This window comes from Cucumis sativus, chromosome 5 (assembly GCF_000004075.3).
Source record: "Cucumis sativus cultivar 9930 chromosome 5, Cucumber_9930_V3, whole genome shotgun sequence".
In the NCBI taxonomy this organism is placed as follows: Eukaryota; Viridiplantae; Streptophyta; class Magnoliopsida; order Cucurbitales; family Cucurbitaceae; genus Cucumis; species Cucumis sativus.
The window spans coordinates 3,529,168-3,546,232 of NC_026659.2; the positions used below are offsets into that span (position 1 = coordinate 3,529,168).

At 33.6% G+C, this 17,065-nt stretch overlaps 2 protein-coding genes across 2 annotated transcripts; one reads left to right on the plus strand and one right to left on the minus strand.

The window, feature by feature from the left end:
* The first annotated feature begins 33 nt into the window (after positions 1–33).
* On the plus strand, positions 34–11,989 carry LOC101210442 (probable serine/threonine protein kinase IRE). The gene is made up of 17 exons (XM_004143667.3): positions 34–522; positions 678–745; positions 879–1,055; positions 1,152–2,519; positions 2,857–3,029; positions 3,230–3,479; positions 4,341–4,433; positions 4,522–4,662; positions 4,838–4,930; positions 7,307–7,502; positions 7,607–7,692; positions 8,000–8,088; positions 9,383–9,434; positions 9,530–9,586; positions 9,664–9,828; positions 10,519–10,599; positions 11,591–11,989. The coding sequence occupies exons 1-17, from the start codon at positions 162–164 to the stop codon at positions 11,678–11,680; spliced, it is 3,540 nt and encodes a 1,179-aa protein (XP_004143715.1). The 5' UTR covers positions 34–161; the 3' UTR covers positions 11,681–11,989.
* Positions 11,990–13,914: 1,925 nt separating this feature from the next.
* On the minus strand, positions 13,915–15,287 carry LOC101210191 (protein ODORANT1). Its single transcript, XM_004143666.3, has 2 exons — positions 14,932–15,287; positions 13,915–14,654 (listed from the first exon to the last, which is right to left on the minus strand). The coding sequence occupies exons 1-2, from the start codon at positions 15,192–15,194 to the stop codon at positions 14,207–14,209; spliced, it is 711 nt and encodes a 236-aa protein (XP_004143714.1). The 5' UTR covers positions 15,195–15,287; the 3' UTR covers positions 13,915–14,206.
* Positions 15,288–17,065: the final 1,778 nt, after the last annotated feature.

Below are 17,065 nucleotides of genomic sequence, written 5' to 3' on the forward strand. Positions count from 1 at the left end.
TTGCTTTATACTATTCCACGTGTCACAATCCCACGCCTTCTCCTTCCCGCGAAATTTCCTCTCTCTCTCACACACACTCGATCACTCTCCTCTCCCATTTCCCTATTTTCTCAATCCTCAACAAACCGTCACCGGAAAACTCCCCCATTCTCTCCTCCTCTATGTCCGAATCATTTCCCTCCGATCATGATCCCTCTCCCTCCGCCGGAAAGCTCCGCAAGATCCCTCCCATCCCTGTTCGCCGCGATTCCAAATCCAACGCTGGAGACTCCGATTCCGATTCCGATGCCGATTCCGATTCCGATCTTGAACATGACCTTACCGAGGAATTTCCTCTTCAACCTGACGATTCCTGCATCATTATGGCATCATCTCTTGGATTGAATCACATTCGGACGAGGTCTGCTCCTTTGCCGCTACGGACCTCTGCTGTTGGCACGCCTTCCAATTTGGGAGATAATTCCAGAAATAATGTCACCGAGGGGACCAATTCTGAGCCAAAAGTTTCCTCCACTGAACTAGGTATGTCGAATGTAGAATGTAGGTTGATTAATATATGTATGTTTTGTTTCTTCTTTAGGCTCTGTTTTGGTGCGTGGATATGTAAGTTTGAGGACTGCGATTGTTTAATCCGTGGATGACTATTTGTTTTGTGAAATTTATTATTATTTCGTTAGGGAAAAGAGTTCTGTGGAGTCAATCGAAATCGTTCAGACATCCGCCATCTGTGAATCATGATTTTGAGGTAACGATATACGTTTGGTTCTGTTTCTCTCTTATTGTATCTGTATGTGATTTTGGGCGTCATAAAATCCGTACGAATCATGAAATAGATTAGGAACGGAACTTGTACTTCATCAATGGCTGTTATTGTGTAGGGTAATCATGTAGCCTTTGGAAAGGAAATTCAGTCTCCACGGTTTCGTGCCATATTGCGTGTTACTAGTGGAAGAAGGAAGAGAACCCCGGATATCAAAAGCTTCTCTCACGAGCTCAATTCCAAGGGAGTTCGCCCTTTTCCACTTTGGAAACCTCGAGCACTTGGACATTTGGAAGTATGTTCTTCCTTCTAGTTCTCCTTTGTGCTAATGGCTGTTCTGTCTCTCCAGCTATGTTGAATGAGCTTACTTCTTGCTTGCTTTAATTTTCAGGAAATCATGGTGGCTATCAGAGAAAAATTTGACAGATTGAAGGATGATGTTAATAACGAACTGGGCATTTTTGCTGGAGATCTCGTAGATTTACTTGACAAGACAGACCACTCTCAGCCTGAACTAAGAAAGGGTTTAGAGGACTTACTGGTGATGTCCCGGAAATGTGCAACAATATCACCTGCAGATTTCTGGGCGGAAGGAGAAGGGATTGTCCAAAGTCTAGATGACCGGCGGCAGGAGCTGTCATTAGGGGTTCTTAAGCAAGCCCACACCCGTATACTCTTCATCCTGACACGATGTACTCGGCTGATTCAGTTCCGAAAGGAGAGTGGTTATGAAGATGACCACATTCTGGGTTTTCATCAACTCAGTGATCTAGGAATTTATCCAGAGAAAATTAGGCAGCTCGAACAACTTAACTTTGGTGATCCATTGATTGTGAAAGAAGAAATTCGGCAGCAGCTAAATTTGGTTGCTAAGGATCAAGCCAGTCACATTGTGAAGCAAGATTTAGGTCAAAATTTTATCAATAGTGCTGGAAATGTTGAGCTGGGCTCTGCTTTAAGTGTTGATTCATCTACAAGTATGAGGATGGCATCCTGGAAAAAGCTACCGTCAGCTGCTGAGAAGAACCGGAAAGACGCTGACTCTACTGGAACACCTTCCAGGGATAAACTTGAACTGTTGCATGAAAATGAAGCTAAAACTGGGAGCAACAACCAATTAGATACCCCATCTAATCATGTTGCGCATTTGGAAGCACCTCCTAAAGAACAAAAACTATCTTGGGGAATATGGGGTTATCATCAAAATGCCACTTTTGAAAATTTAATGATTTGTCGGATTTGTGAGGTTGAGATTCCGACCATTCATGTTGAGGAACATTCTCGAATATGTACAATTGCTGATAGGTGTGATTTGAAAGGTTTAACAGTGAATGAGCGCCTCGACCGGGTTGCTACAGCTCTTGAAAAGATACTAGAGTCTTGGACGCCTAAAAGTACACCAAGAAGTAGTGATACTTCCTGCGGAAATTTTGATACCATTAAGGTTTCTACATCAAGTATGCAAGAAGAGGTTTTTGTTGAGCTGTCATCCAGAGGAGTAAATTCGTCATGTCGAAACTCTGAAGATCTGCTTGATTCCCTTCCTGTTACTGGCAGCAACTCCTTTATAGAAAGTCAGGATATTTTTCCTGATTCATCATTCAATCGGCAATTTATTTTCACACCAGATTACAGTACGAAATCAACTTCAGCTGGAACTCTTACACCAAGATCACCTCTTTTAACCCCCAGATCCAGCCAGATTGAATTGTTGTTGCATGGGCGAAAAGCAATATCTGAACTTGAAAATTATCAGCAGGTAGTGTTTTCCCTATATCCTATTTGTCCATTGACTCTGTTGAGCTTTCAAGGTACTGTTGAGGGATTTCTATCACTTGTTTAATTGGATGTTGAAAATCCATAAATGCATGGTATATCTCTAACCTCTATACAAAGATTGTGCTATAAATTACGTTCTGTGGTTTGGCATACATAGTGAATGCCACTTCTTATCATTACCTCATTATCCTTCCACCTTACTGATGTGGAATTTTGCATGAAATATGCAGAACTACTTTTAGTCTTTCTTAGTTTGTAAATTTTCCAAGAACCCATTCCTGTTAAATGTCTCAAATAACATCTACATGAAATAACAGATTTTCAAATTATTGGATATTGTTCGTTCCATTGCAAATGTTAACGACTCTGGTTATGGTGCATTGGAGTCTATGCTTGATCGATTAGAGGACCTTAAATATGCAATCCAGGATAGGAAGGTGGATGCCCTTGTTGTGGAGACTTTTGGAAGGCGCATAGAGAAGCTATTGCAGTGAGTTGACTTACTTATTTTAAATTTCAATTGCTGTACAAGACATTATTTGTGGAAAAATACAAATCTGTCAGTAGGCTTGTTTATCTTATTCTTGCATTAGTATGAACTGCTCTGCATTTTTTATTTTTTTACCTTTAGTAATCAATATTACTCACATCTATTTCTCTGGCCACATCCTGATATTTCTGTATTTACAGGGAAAAATATGTACATCTTTGTGGGCAAATTGAAGATGATAAATTAGAATCTTCACATGGCATGGTTGATGAAGAGAGTCCAGTGGAAGATGATACTGTCCGTAGTTTGCGTGCAAGTCCTGTCAACAAATGCTCAAAAGATCGTACATCTATTGCAGATTTTGAAATAATTAAGCCAATTAGTAGAGGGGCATATGGCCGAGTTTTTCTTGCCAGAAAAAGAGCAACTGGAGACTTGTTTGCAATAAAGGTCAGTGTTCTAACAACTTTTAGATGGATCACAAATGAAGAAAGGAATATACACAACTTCATTCAAAAATTCTGTAATAAATATCACAAATATCACACTTACATGGCTAACGTGATGATTTACATGCTGATATTAGTGCTATAATGGTTTCCATACAATGCCAGACTAGGCTATTATGAGCATAGTTTGAGCTGTCTGTTTAGTTGTGTTTTTTAATATTGGTTTTCATAGACATTGAAATTGCTTTTCTGATGTTTCTTTTAATCTGCTCAACATGTTCTATTTTTACTTATCGTGACTTCACTTGCATTTTATATGTGACAAGTTAAACATACAGTACGCTCGTATAATTTGTTTCTTAGAAAATAGTTAACTGTAAACTCAAAGGAGTCGTGATATTTCTTACTGCAGTATCTACTTTGTTGTACCTACTTGTAATTGTTTCAAGTTATCATCTTGTTAAATGATTTATTTGAGTCTACAAACTGTTATATAAATAAATATATATATATATATATATATATTATGTTTCTTATCTACAGATAAACTGTTATATTTTTAAGATCAGCTTCCATACTAGTCAGTAACGAAATTATCTATGCTATCACCCTTTTTTTTTTCTTTTAAGACATTGTATTGATGTTTGATCATACATCCGACCTGATAGCATATACATTTTTTCTTTTGTTTCTTTTGTCTCTTTGCACATGTTGAAATAGATATTGAACCAAGTAACTATGCAGTTAAAGTCAATGGAGAATGATTTAGAATCACAGTTAAAACTATATCAAATTTATTAAATGTAGGGTCTTATTTTTGTTGTACTTTTAACGTAAATAATCTGTCTGTATGATAAATCAGGTTTTAAAGAAGGCTGATATGATTCGCAAGAATGCAGTTGAAAGTATTTTGGCTGAACGCAACATTCTTATCTCAGTTCGCAACCCTTTTGTGGTTAGTTGGTTCAACAATTAATTTCTTTCTTAGGAAGAATTGTATGTGAATGTTAATTTCTCATTTTTGTGAATGTGATCATGAACAGGTCCGCTTTTTCTACTCTTTCACATGTAGGGAAAATCTGTATCTGGTCATGGAGTACTTAAATGGTGGTGATATTTATTCCTTACTGAGAAACCTAGGGTGCTTAGACGAAGATATGGCTCGTATTTATATCGCTGAAATTGTAAGAAAATGCTGCTACTTTTTCTTCTCCCCTTCATTTTCCTACACTAGAAATCTGTCATATCATGCTTGTAGAGAAACGAGTTTTTTAAAAATAAATTCATTACTACTACTCATCATGATTATCGTCGTCATCAGAAAACCGACTAGTTAATGCATGTCTTGATACTTTTCAGGTTCTAGCTTTGGAGTATTTGCACTCCTTAAATGTGATTCACAGAGACTTAAAGCCAGATAACTTATTGATCGGTCAAGATGGTCACATTAAGGTGTGAAGGCTTTAGTTTTAATTTCTCTTTTAATATTATGTAACTTCATTATTTCCCTGCTCTTAGTTTTTATGGCAAGAGTGTGAAGGGCTAGCAGCAGTTAAATTCTTATATATTGAAGTTGAATCTTAGGCAAGTAATTGTGTTTATGTTATAGTTTTAAAATTATCCTCTCCAAATTTTAGGTATTTTTAGGTATGACGGTAGAGTCAAGGTTGGCTATGAAGGTCTAAACTGTGGAGAATCATAGGAAACTTAGTTACAAATGGGGTGTTTTGTGCAGGACCTAGTACCTTTGCATACTATATGCCATCATTCGGAGTATCCCATACTGTCTCTCTGCACAGGTCTATCTCTTGTTGGAGTAGATCGAGTTTATTGAAGTAGGAGGTTACATGCAAAGTTCCTTGCTTCAAATAGAGGTGTTCTGACCCTTCAAATAGAGTTTCTGAGTAGTGTCCCATAGATTCTTCGCAGTTGTGATAAAGCCAGACTTGCCAATTTGTGGTTTCATACTATTAATCAACAAGGACCAAATAAAAGAGTCCTCCTCTCTCTAGAGATGTTCTTGGACATCACCGGGTGGGGGCCGAAGAGTCTCCCCTGTCAGAAAACTGAATTGGTGTGACGTCCCTCAAGAAACATTTTTACCGATTGAGACTAAGAAAAGTAGTTATTTCCATTCAGCGTCTCCCCTGGATATACACCTGTAGATGGTGCTAAAGAACTAGTTATATAATTTGAGGACAAAGTAGGGAGTGAAGTTACCGAGTTCTTGGAATACATCGGCAAGTCGGTTGGTTTGGATTGTGCCGAAGATTTTCCAACTTCAAACCCTGATTTATTATGGAGTTTATCGATCTGGTACCACAAATGTGCGGCTCTAGTAAAGAATCAAAGGGCAGCAATGCGTGAAACGATGGCAATTCGTAAACTGAGGAAACCTAAGTACCAAGAGAAAAACCACGGTGTGACTTTCTTATTGATTTCTCATATGAACAAAAGATACAAAAGGGACAATAAATAGACAAAGCTTGTGATAAGAAAGGAAAGGAAATTAGGGTAAATCCTTAGGCCAAGGCCACGATTTCTGACATTTATATCTGCTGTTTGTCCTTGTGGGCAACATGAATCGTTGGGGGAGCTGTCCATAGGGATAACAAGATCCTCTTAGATGGCAGTGTTAATTATTTAATGGTCACTTAGGTCAGTTATCAATAATATTATATCTTATTTGCTTCATTTCATTCGTTTGTTCTTATTATTTCCTCTAGAACCTATGTTACCTTCCCAATAGATCTCTCGCTACAGCCATTTTGAAGACGAGGTTACAGAGGTCTTTGGTCCTTAGAATGTCGGTAGATACGTCACTTAGAAGATTCCCCTAGACCTGTGCTTTCAAAGTGGTGCATTTTGTAGAAATAATCAAGGCGTGAGAATTAAAATCATCTGTTTTTCAACTGCAATCTAGCTTGTAGCTGCTGCAAAATTTTCTCTATGTGTCCTTCAATTAAGCTGAAGGAATGTTTTAAGAAAATGGCAAAAGATATGAGTGCCGTGGAATGAGAGGGATTGTAGGATTTTTTACAATGATCAATTGAAGCTTTGACGATATGTGGGAGTATTTTTATTTTTGGCTTCCGCTTGGTAGTATCGTATTTATCCTTTTTCTATTAAAGATATTAGCTTAACTTTTTGTGTAAGCTCCTACAGGTTTTGGATGCGTTAAGGTCTCATTTCTCCCTCTTTCTTTTCTAATTCTACTCCTCCAATTAATATACTTTTAGTATTAAAACAAAAAAAGTTGGTCTGAAGTATCGCCTGCGTAGATAAAAATTTGACAGTAAACAGAATGTCTAATTTCATACTTCTTTATAATACTTTCCTTCTTTTTTTTCCTTATTTTTTTGGTTTCTGGGAATATATTGTTGGGTTTGTGTTTGTATTATATGTACAATTTTTTTGTTATGTTACTATAGGTTTTGTAGATTGTGAAGGAATGAGAAAGATCAGGAGTCTATTGTAGATGAAAATTAACTAAAAAGGAAAAAGGATATTATTTCTGTAATGTACGGGTGTGCAGTAAGAACAACACTGCCATAACAATTATCTTCAGGCATATGTGGAAGTGGAATGTTTGAATAAATTCTTTTGTTTGGTAGTCAAGGTAGGAAATGCCTGATACTTAAACTGGTTTTGATGTGACATATTGAGTAAATTCTCTTTTCAAGCGTTCATTTTGGAATGCCTCACCTCCCTCCTCCATGTACATGCATTTTTGTAAAAATTCGTTTACTCCTTTTAAACTTCTTGAGAAACATAGCAATTGTTTTTGCTTGTTACCTCTTAGAAACCTCTTCTCCTTTTTTGTTACAGTTGACAGACTTTGGGCTCTCCAAGATTGGTCTTATCAATAGTACAGATGATTTCTCAGGTCCATCAATCAGTGGACCTGACTCACTTGGAGACAATGGACCAGCATCTTTGCCAAAAAGAGAACACAGACAAAAGCAGTCAGTAGTCGGTACTCCAGATTATTTGGCTCCTGAGATACTTCTGGGCATGGGACATGGTCTGTAACTAATAGGGGCGTAGTATCCTTCTTACAAGAACTATTGTCAATTATTCTAAACGAAGCCTTATTATGTTATTATTTTTTCAACTTGTCTCCTGCAGGTGTAACTGCGGATTGGTGGTCTGTTGGAGTAATTCTTTTTGAGATGCTTGTAGGAATACCGCCGTTCAATGAAGAGAATCCACAGGTTGAATCTGCTACTAGTATTCTTAACTATGTAATGATCGGCGCATGCATTGTATGAGGCTGATCATCTTTTTGAATGCGTAATTTATTTTCTGAGTTAATATATATTTTTTTCTATTTAAATCAGGGCTTCTAAGAGAAGCAGAAATAATACACAAAATATTAAGTGCTCTATTTGATAGCATATATGCGCGGTGCGATTGGGTTGTGAAAATTTAATACAGGGCTTTGTAGCTTTTGTTTCATTGGTTTACATTGGATAACTGCCCAACCTTTGATTGACCAAATGAGTTATTATTTGATTGCAGCAAATTTTTGATAATATCATTAACAGAGACATACCATGGCCCAGGGTGCCTGACGAGATGAGTTATGAAGCCCACGATTTGATTGACAAGTAAGATTCGTAGAAACTTAGCAACATTTACCACTTCGAGTTTCCTTGCCGTCTCAAATGGTTGTTTGATTTTGGCGCTTTTATTTTTATAACAAGAAACAAAAACTTTCATCAATGAATGAAAACCTAAGAGAGAGTTCCAGAATTCAAAGTCTTCGAAGTGTAGAAAGGAGGGAAAGCTAAAGATAGAGATTAAGAGTTATCCCGGCGATTATTACAAATATCATTCTGATGGTAGTTATAAAAAACTTAAGGAATGGTAACGGGAAGCTTTGATCTTGTTGAATTAAAAATATCTAACCCAATCTAGGAATTTATCTTAAAATATTTTTTGATTTCTTTCCAACCAAATACGGAAGGAATTTCTTTGGAAGTCTTAATTCAACCTTTCTTTTCCTGGTAAGAGACACACCACAAAGGAGATGGTGAATAATTGGCTTTTAAACCTCACCGAAAACCCAGCTCATATTAAATTGATTGAAAAAGGTTCTCCTGCAATGATATGAATGTGGACAGTGAAGTAAGTAAAACATGAACCTGATCTTCAGCATGCACAAAAGGACAACCTGAGGGAGATAATCCCATCTAAGGAGGTTTGATTTTACACATATTCAGACATAGGATAGTTTACTAGATCAAATAAATCTTAGGATCCTCCAAGAAAATGGTTGAACTTGCTCCTTTGACCATGATATAAAATGCAATTTATTTATTTCATATCAAAACTAATTTGAGTCGTATTTATGGACCCCTTTTGTACTAAATAAAATCAATGAATTATTTTTTTGTTAATATTTATTTTTTTGTCGACATGTTGGAGTAGATATGAGCCAAGATGTAGTAAACTCAACTGATTTACCCCTAGTCAAAGTTCAAGTAAGATTTGGTCCTGAATCAGGCACAATACGATTTCATCCCCTAATATATATGTATATGTACATAAACTTCTTACATCATATTGTTTTTGTACTATTAGCTAATGAGGTGGATTTGACTCAACGGATCATATCAGAATTGACCTAGGATTACTTAGCTGAGGTTTTTACCATGTTTTTTTTATCCAAGGTCTTTGACATTGGACAATCAGTTATGGTAGTGTCAAGCCTGAATTTGGGATTGATTGTAGCTGTTAATTAAGATTTAGGTGATTAACATAGAGTATCAACTTCTATTTGAACCAAGTACCACAATCTATCTACCATTTTCTGTAAATTGATGAAAGAAAGTGTGTTTTCAAGAACGATTAGAGTGCCTAGATTATGTTGTCTATGAATGCTCATGCACTATCTTTCAGATTGCTGACTGACAATGCAGTTCAAAGACTGGGAGCTACTGGAGCCAGGGAGGTAATGTGCAATTTCTTGAAAAAAAACAGTTGTTTTGCTACATAATTATGATCTATGAAATGAAATGACAGATTGGAACCGTTTTCTTCTGTCAGGTGAAAGAGCATCCTTTCTTCAAAGATGTTAACTGGGAAACCCTTGAAAGGCAGAAGGTATTCATCATTTTTGCACCAAACAAGTGGTTGTTAAATTTATGAACCTGAAAGGAAGTTCTTATTTTTTACTACAGGCCATGTTTATACCATCAGCAGAGCCACAGGATACAAGTTATTTCATGAGCCGTTATATATGGAATCCAGAAGATGAGGATTTTAATGGTGGAAGTGATTTTGATGATCATGATTTGACTGATACTTGCAGCAGTAGTTCATTTAGTAACCTACAAGATGAAGACGTAAGTTTGCATATAATAGTTTGCCTGCCCTGAATATATGCTCTCAACAAACGAAATAATTTCTGTTGCCCTCTATCTAGTATTTATCTATTGGAAGAACCATAGATAAGAATTACTACAACGTCTCAATAAAGCATATGAGTAATAGCATGGCTTAGGCTATCTATCACCAATAGATCTCATGTTCTAAGATAAAAATCCCCATCTTTGTTCGGCAGAAACCAGGATCGTGTAATAAATATGCATGGATGTGAAAATGTCATGTTTGACCAATGATACTTGCCCACTTGAAATCCCTGGATCAACAGTTAAAAATTAGAAGATACACATTTCATGGCCGTATGAATCTCTTAATCATACTTCTCTCCCTCTTTCCATCAGTCCTATTTGATTTAAAGTAAACACAAATTAGAACTACCCTATCGGTACTGAAACAAAAGCGGATGTTCAAGGTGGAAGATATACTGTCTGTTGTATGACGTGACTATAGCTTTTAGTCTGATCAAGTGTTGCAATAGCATGCTCAAAGTACTGACAAATAGCTTTAAATCTACGACGCATTGCAATATTTAAATTGAAAGTGGATGCACACTCTTTTTTTTCTTCTCTTTTAAATCTATGTAAAGCCCTTAGGACCCTGAGATTATTATATCCGTCATTTTGATTGATTGGAATGTCATTGTGATACAGGGAGACGAGTGTGGTAGTTTGACTGACTTCTGTACATCAGCCCTTTCTGTGAAGTACTCGTTCAGCAATTTCTCTTTCAAGGTAAGGCGTGCTTGGACTAGAACTTCTCTTTTTTACATGAAAGATATTTGCACGGTATATTTCATTCAAACTAGTGAAGAGAAGAATTGTGTTTTTGTAAAAAAAAACCAACATTCTCACTAATATTGGAAGTGCACTTCACAAGGTAATATAAACTTTTAGAATGTTTTGTTAAAAAAAACAAACAAACGATGAATAAATAAATCTTTTAGAATGCCCAGAAATAGCAGAGAATAATAATCAAATGAATCCAAATGTTTTTTCAGAAATTCAGTTGTTGTAATAGTTCATTTCTCTTTTACTCCACGTCCATAAAAATTCCACTTTCCAATTATTTGTTTGTTGAATTCATGATTTTCCTCTTTTATCCAATAGGTTCTTGTTTGTTTGGTTAGTCCCTGTTTGGCTCCATTTGGACGATTGTTTTTGTAGGCTTTTTTTTTTTTAATCAATATTTTTTTCAATTAAAAAAAAGGGTCAAAGACCCAAGTGCATCAAGTTGCTGTAGTGAACCCTTTGGTTTTTTTCCCCTCGCATATTATGTGATTCTAGTTGTTTAATTTCACGTAAACCTTTCTTTGAATTCCTTTAAACGTTTACATGCTTCGCTTCTCTTGTCTTTGACTGCTTAATTTAATTTTGTGTTTCAATAATTTTCCTTTACTATAGTTTTAGTTTTGACTTTCAAGTTCTTTTTCTTTTAACTATTTATCATTTTTTAAGTTATGCTCTCACATATTGATTTACTTTTGTAAGTTAACTTTCTTTTGAGGCAGCAAGAAACTGATCATTCGTTGTATTTTCACATTACCTTTTTATATATCTCAAACTAAATGACAAACTTTTATAAGGTCTTGTTAGTTGAAAGGTACTAACTTGAAAATGGACCAAAAGCCAAAAGAAATTTGGGTATAAATTAAAATTAATTCTATGATTTGATTATATATGTGTGTGTGTATGTTTATGATGCAGCAACTTCATTGTTTTGTAGAATTTATCACAACTGGCTTCCATCAATTACGATTTGGTTGTGAAGAGCAGTCAAAATTCGCCAGATGTATCAAAACCATCCGTTCCTTGAAGCTATATTTTCATCAAACCAACAATTGGTAAGAACCGAAGAAAAACTTCCCACAAACTTTTTAACTTATTTTGTTTTATTGCATATAGCTCAGCTCTAGTGAGGCTTTTAACCCTTTTTTTTATACTATTATTGTCATGAGCCCACACATTTATATAGTTTTTCCTTTCTCTCTCTCTCTCTCTCTCTCTCTCTTTTGTAAGAATGTAAATTAAAATGATCTTATTCCATTTTCAGAATTGTGTAAATGTAGATATATATTTGATATTTCTTAGTTTAAATTGGAGAGGCATGTGGTTTTCATGTGTATTTTTCTTGAAGCAGTTAGTAAATTGAACTAGGTACATTTTTGTTTTGTATCCAATGGACAGTTGATAATCAATTTCTGGGATTAAGTATCACAAAATATATAAATATATATATATATATATATATATATATATATATATATATATATATATATATATGTCTTTATTGGTTTCAGTCTCTTGCGAAGATTGAGATTTCATGAATTAATTCCACATCTAAAGATACCTCAAAGTAGGAGAAAAAAAGAGCGATGGAAAAAATATTTATTTTGCTTCTTTGGTAAATTCAGTCTTTTCAAAAGACTCAACAATTTCTTTGTTTTATTTATTTTTTTATCTTTCATATTTTATTTTTTAATTAAACAAATCAATGACGTAAATTTAGGTATGTTTATTTATATACACACACAGCACACACACACATCATGGTTGAAATAATGCAATGTGTTCAACTCTCTCAGTCTTTCTTCTTTCCATCTTTACGAAATTGACATATAATCAAACTTGTCAATTTAGGGGAAATTATGTCCCGAGCAAAAGTATATAATTTGTGAACCCTCAACCTCTTCCATAAATAATAATAATAATAATTGGTGAATAAAAATGTCGATGTAGGGTTAACATAATTACAACTTTAAAAAGTTTCAAAGTTGTTTTACTTTTCATTTTGCATTTAACCTATCTTTAAACAAAAATATGTGATGATTTATAACTTGACCGAATTTAAATTTATAATTTTGTCTTTAATATATTATTAAAAATAAATATTTTTCTTTTGCTGTTTGAGCCCGATTTATAATGGGTTGTAGTGTTATCTAAACTCACTTATTGTTTGGGGCACAAACTATTATAACACGGATTTAAGATTTCATAACCTCGCTGTACACCCTCATCAACTCATGTCACACTCCCCATTTTACCTTCTCAATACAGGTTTGATTTTAGGGTTCACGTTTAAGTTTAGATGGTTTTGTAACACCATTTGTTTTTCCTATTTTTCTTTTGTTTAATTGTGTCATATTTCAAGCCGACATGATACTATTTTTTTATTAAAAAATAATTTAAAAAGTTATTTTGAGGAGAGATTTGGAAAAATAACAAAATATTAAAAGTATTTATATAATATAGCAAAATCCATATAACTTTTCTACCACTCATTTTAATTTTTTTTGCTATACTTTGTAAATAATTTATTTATTTTTTTCAATCTACCACAATTTCTTTTTTTAATTGTTTTTAAAATAAAAAACTTATCTAGAAAAGTCTGCAAAAATAGTAAAATAATTTATGATAATAGAGCCTATGTCACTTACATTTTAAAAAATGCAAAAATAGCAAATTTAAAAGCAGATTACTATCTGATTTGTCAAATTTACAATATGCAAAAAATAAGTGTTATAAACTATTTTTTTGTCATCTAATGCAATTTTTCTAAACAAAATTGCTATCAAACTCTCTAAATGAAAGTGATGTAAATACCATTAAACAAGATTTACACTAATAAATGAAATGAGTATTTTTTCCTAAAAATAATATTGATTTTTGTATATACTAAATATTATTCCACCACTGATTTTTAAACTGAAAATGTTGAATAAGACTTTGATACACAAAAATTAAAATTGAAAATAAATTAGAAATCTTTCTTTATATCTAACTAATATGCTTCTAAATTCTCATTTCTTTGACTATAATTTTGTATCTAATCAAAATTTTCAAAAATTAAAAATAATTAAAAATGTTAGATACAAAATTGAACGTAGAAAAATTTAAGAACACACTAACACGAACGTTAAAGTTCTACGACATATTAAATAGTAAAGTTGAAAGTTATACCAAACAAATTTAAACATCAAAATCAAATCAAATAAAGAATTGAAAAACAAGAAACAAGAAAAAACCACCTAATTTATTGAATGAATAGTCTTATCAAATTTGAATTGACTCTTCATTTTTTTTTTTCACTATTATTATCAATGCCCTTTGTATTATTCATTAATTTCATTGAAGGATTCTTCTATTTACATTTACACATATCCAACCATATTGTTAACATCAATCCAAATCTCAGAAAAAAGAAAAAGAAGAAGAAATTAAATAAGTTCTTAAACATTTTCTAAACAAATAACAATCTCTTAATTTCCCAATAATCTTTATGATTTAATTAGATTAATTAGATGAGTATGAACTGATCAAGTGAAATGTTGAAATATTTTCATCAGTTTTTTTCTGCAATGCTCACCAAATGTTTGTTAAAGTCCCCCAAAGAACTCAACTCAAAATCCTCATCTCCAAGCTCTTTGTAGTAATCCAACAACCGATTCAAGCTATCCTCTGAAGAATATAATCCAAAATCACTGTAGATTTCACTTCCCCATGTTGGGAAATTCCACCATGATTCATCTTCAAGAGCTTCCATCCAAATATGGCTGCTTAATGGCTGTTCTTTTGTAGTGCTATTTGCTTCTGATAATGGAGTAGTTATGGCTACTGAGGAATCAGTTGAGCTTCCTTGGCTGCTGCTCTCTGTTTGTTGCTTTTTCAGAGGTTGGTGTGTTGCTGGATCTATCCCCATCTTTATTAGCTTCTTCTTGATGTGGGTGTTCCAGTGATTCTTTATTTCGTTGTCGGTTCTTCCTGGTAATCTCGCCGCAATCTTTGACCACCTAAAACAACAAAAACAGTCCTTAGAAACGAAACGAATAAACGAACAAGATAGTAAACTGTGAACATAAATGAAATTATTTGATATTTAAGCAAAGAAGTGCAGTGTTGGTTCGAGAGTAATTATATCGAGAAACATGCAATCTCTTCGAGAACTAAAGCTTATTATACTAACTAGTGTCTCGCTCTATATTTCTAAACACTCTATCCTTCCTCTCCTCTCCAAGATCCCACAACAAAAGCCCACACACCTAGCAAATTAAACCATAGGAGAATTACCTGTTACCAAGATGAGCATGGAGATCAATGACGAGTTGTTCTTCAGTTTCATCAAGGAGGCCACGTTTCAAGTCAGGACGAAGATAGTTAGTCCATCGAAGACGACAACTTTTGCCACAACGTCGGAGGCCGGCGAGCTTGGGAACAGCCCTCCAACAACAATGGCCATAGGTGAGGATGAAAGTGACAAGCTTCTTGTCTTCTTCAGCAGTCCATGGGCCTTTCTTGACACCAAGTTTGTCACAACAAGGTTGCCTTCCCATCACTTTTACAAACTCCAAAAGTATATAGAGAGAGCCTTAAGTTGAAAAACTCTCTCAAGTTCTAAGTGTGACCCCAAAAAGCACCCACTTCACCCACCTTTATATACCTCTAAAGTGGAGTGATTTACTTTCTCATATACCCCCCCACCCTGGTCTTTGTGGCATGTGCTATACATGTGTGTGAGAGAGACAACAAAAAGAACCCTAAATAACTCAACCTCCCTTAATTTCCTTCTTACATCAAAAAAGTAAATTTTAATTAGTTGGGAAAATGAAGGGTTAATGGTAACTTAACCTTTAAAAAGTTTATATCTCTTCTCTTTTTTTCCTTTGTTAGATGAAGACAAGTACTCTTACCTACCTACTAATAATATTACTTTCACGTTAATTTTGTTTTGAGTTTTGAATTGTTAACTTAACTCAATATTTTATAAATCTATAAAAATTTTCTTATTTAAAGAAAAAAAAGTAATCGATTAAACTTGTATATCTATAAACATAGTCATATGTATAAATTTTTTTAGTTCTATCACATTAAAGCGAGAAAAAACAAAATTGATTCACTCAATTAATATAAGGGAGGTTTGTGTAGTTTGATAGGAAAAAGAAAAACTCCACATAGAATATGCAGTTAGTTTGAAAAAAAAATATGGTAGCTTTGTCCTATTCCTCAAACCCTAACTAATTTTTGTTACACATTTAATAAAAATATTTATTTTTCCTATATATATATATATATATTTATAAATACAAACAAATCTCATATTTTTTGTATTTTTAAATACAAAGATTATTATTGTAGTGAAATAATTTTGGTATATTTGTAAATATTTAATGTATTTATTTATTTATAAATATATAATTATAAATTTGAGTCTTAAAAAAAGAAAAAGAAAAAGAAAGTGAAAAAAAGAGAGAGTCACAAAATAGGGATGGGAATAAGGTCACGCAAAGGCTACTCTTCTAAGAGCCTAAGAGGTCGCTTTCTTATATTTCATTCATTGAAAGACTATGATTTCATTTCCTTCTCCCTTTCTCCCGCTCCCTCCTTCTATTCTCTCTTCTTCTTTTCTTTCTTTCGATAGATTACGAGAACATGAAAGTTGATTAAGAAAAATTTAAAAGAATTTCTTTTCGATGGCTTAGTCAATAAGAAGTTTACTGATTAATTTGCTAAGTTTGAAACAATAATATATGTGATGTGACCTAAAATGATTAAATAAATTCAAACATTAAATGAATATACCAAACAAATCAAATATTAATGAATTGGTTGAAAAAGCTTTTAAAATAAATATTATATTTCATTCAATCTATTTTCTTTGAAATTATTTGGTATTTCCTTTTACTTTTTCTTTAAATTCTTAATTAATTTTATAAAAAAAAAAGTTACTTTTTTAATGTTTGAAACTATATGGCTGACATGAGGTAAAAACATAACTATTGAACCAATCATTTTTGGAAAATTGAGGATTTATAATATATAACAATATTTAAAAAAAATTATAAAAATATAGTAAAATCGATCAATGATATACCAATATACTTACTATTTCTTTCACTGATAGATTATGACAAATTTTGTTATATTTATAATTTTCTAAAATGTCGCTTATATGTACTTTGAATTTAATTGTTATATTTGTAACTATCACTCGAATTGACAACCTATATATACTAATTAATAGTACAAGAGGGCAAGTATGAGTCGAACTACGGGAAAGTGCTCATTCCATGATACTCACGGAAGTCTCTTAAATGACTAATGCTCTTATGCCTTGCTCAATTGAGATCGGAACCACGACTAATGGTTCTTACGACCTAATTAGCTAAACATGCCAAGTTGAATTAGAACGAAACATGCTTTCCCC

Excerpts from the sequence above, each read along its gene's own strand:
- LOC101210442 (XM_004143667.3), top strand. The coding sequence starts at position 162 with ATGTCCGAATCATTTCCCTCCGATCATGATCCCTCTCCCTCCGCCGGA. Across the intron at positions 3,480-4,340 it reads GAGACTTGTTTGCAATAAAG|GTTTTAAAGAAGGCTGATAT; the intron begins GTCAGTGTTCTA and ends ATGATAAATCAG. Across the intron at positions 7,503-7,606 it reads ACTTCTGGGCATGGGACATG|GTGTAACTGCGGATTGGTGG; the intron begins GTCTGTAACTAA and ends TGTCTCCTGCAG.
- LOC101210191 (XM_004143666.3), bottom strand. The coding sequence starts at position 15,194 with ATGGGAAGGCAACCTTGTTGTGACAAACTTGGTGTCAAGAAAGGCCCA. Across the intron at positions 14,655-14,931 it reads CATGCTCATCTTGGTAACAG|GTGGTCAAAGATTGCGGCGA; the intron begins GTAATTCTCCTA and ends TTGTTGTTTTAG.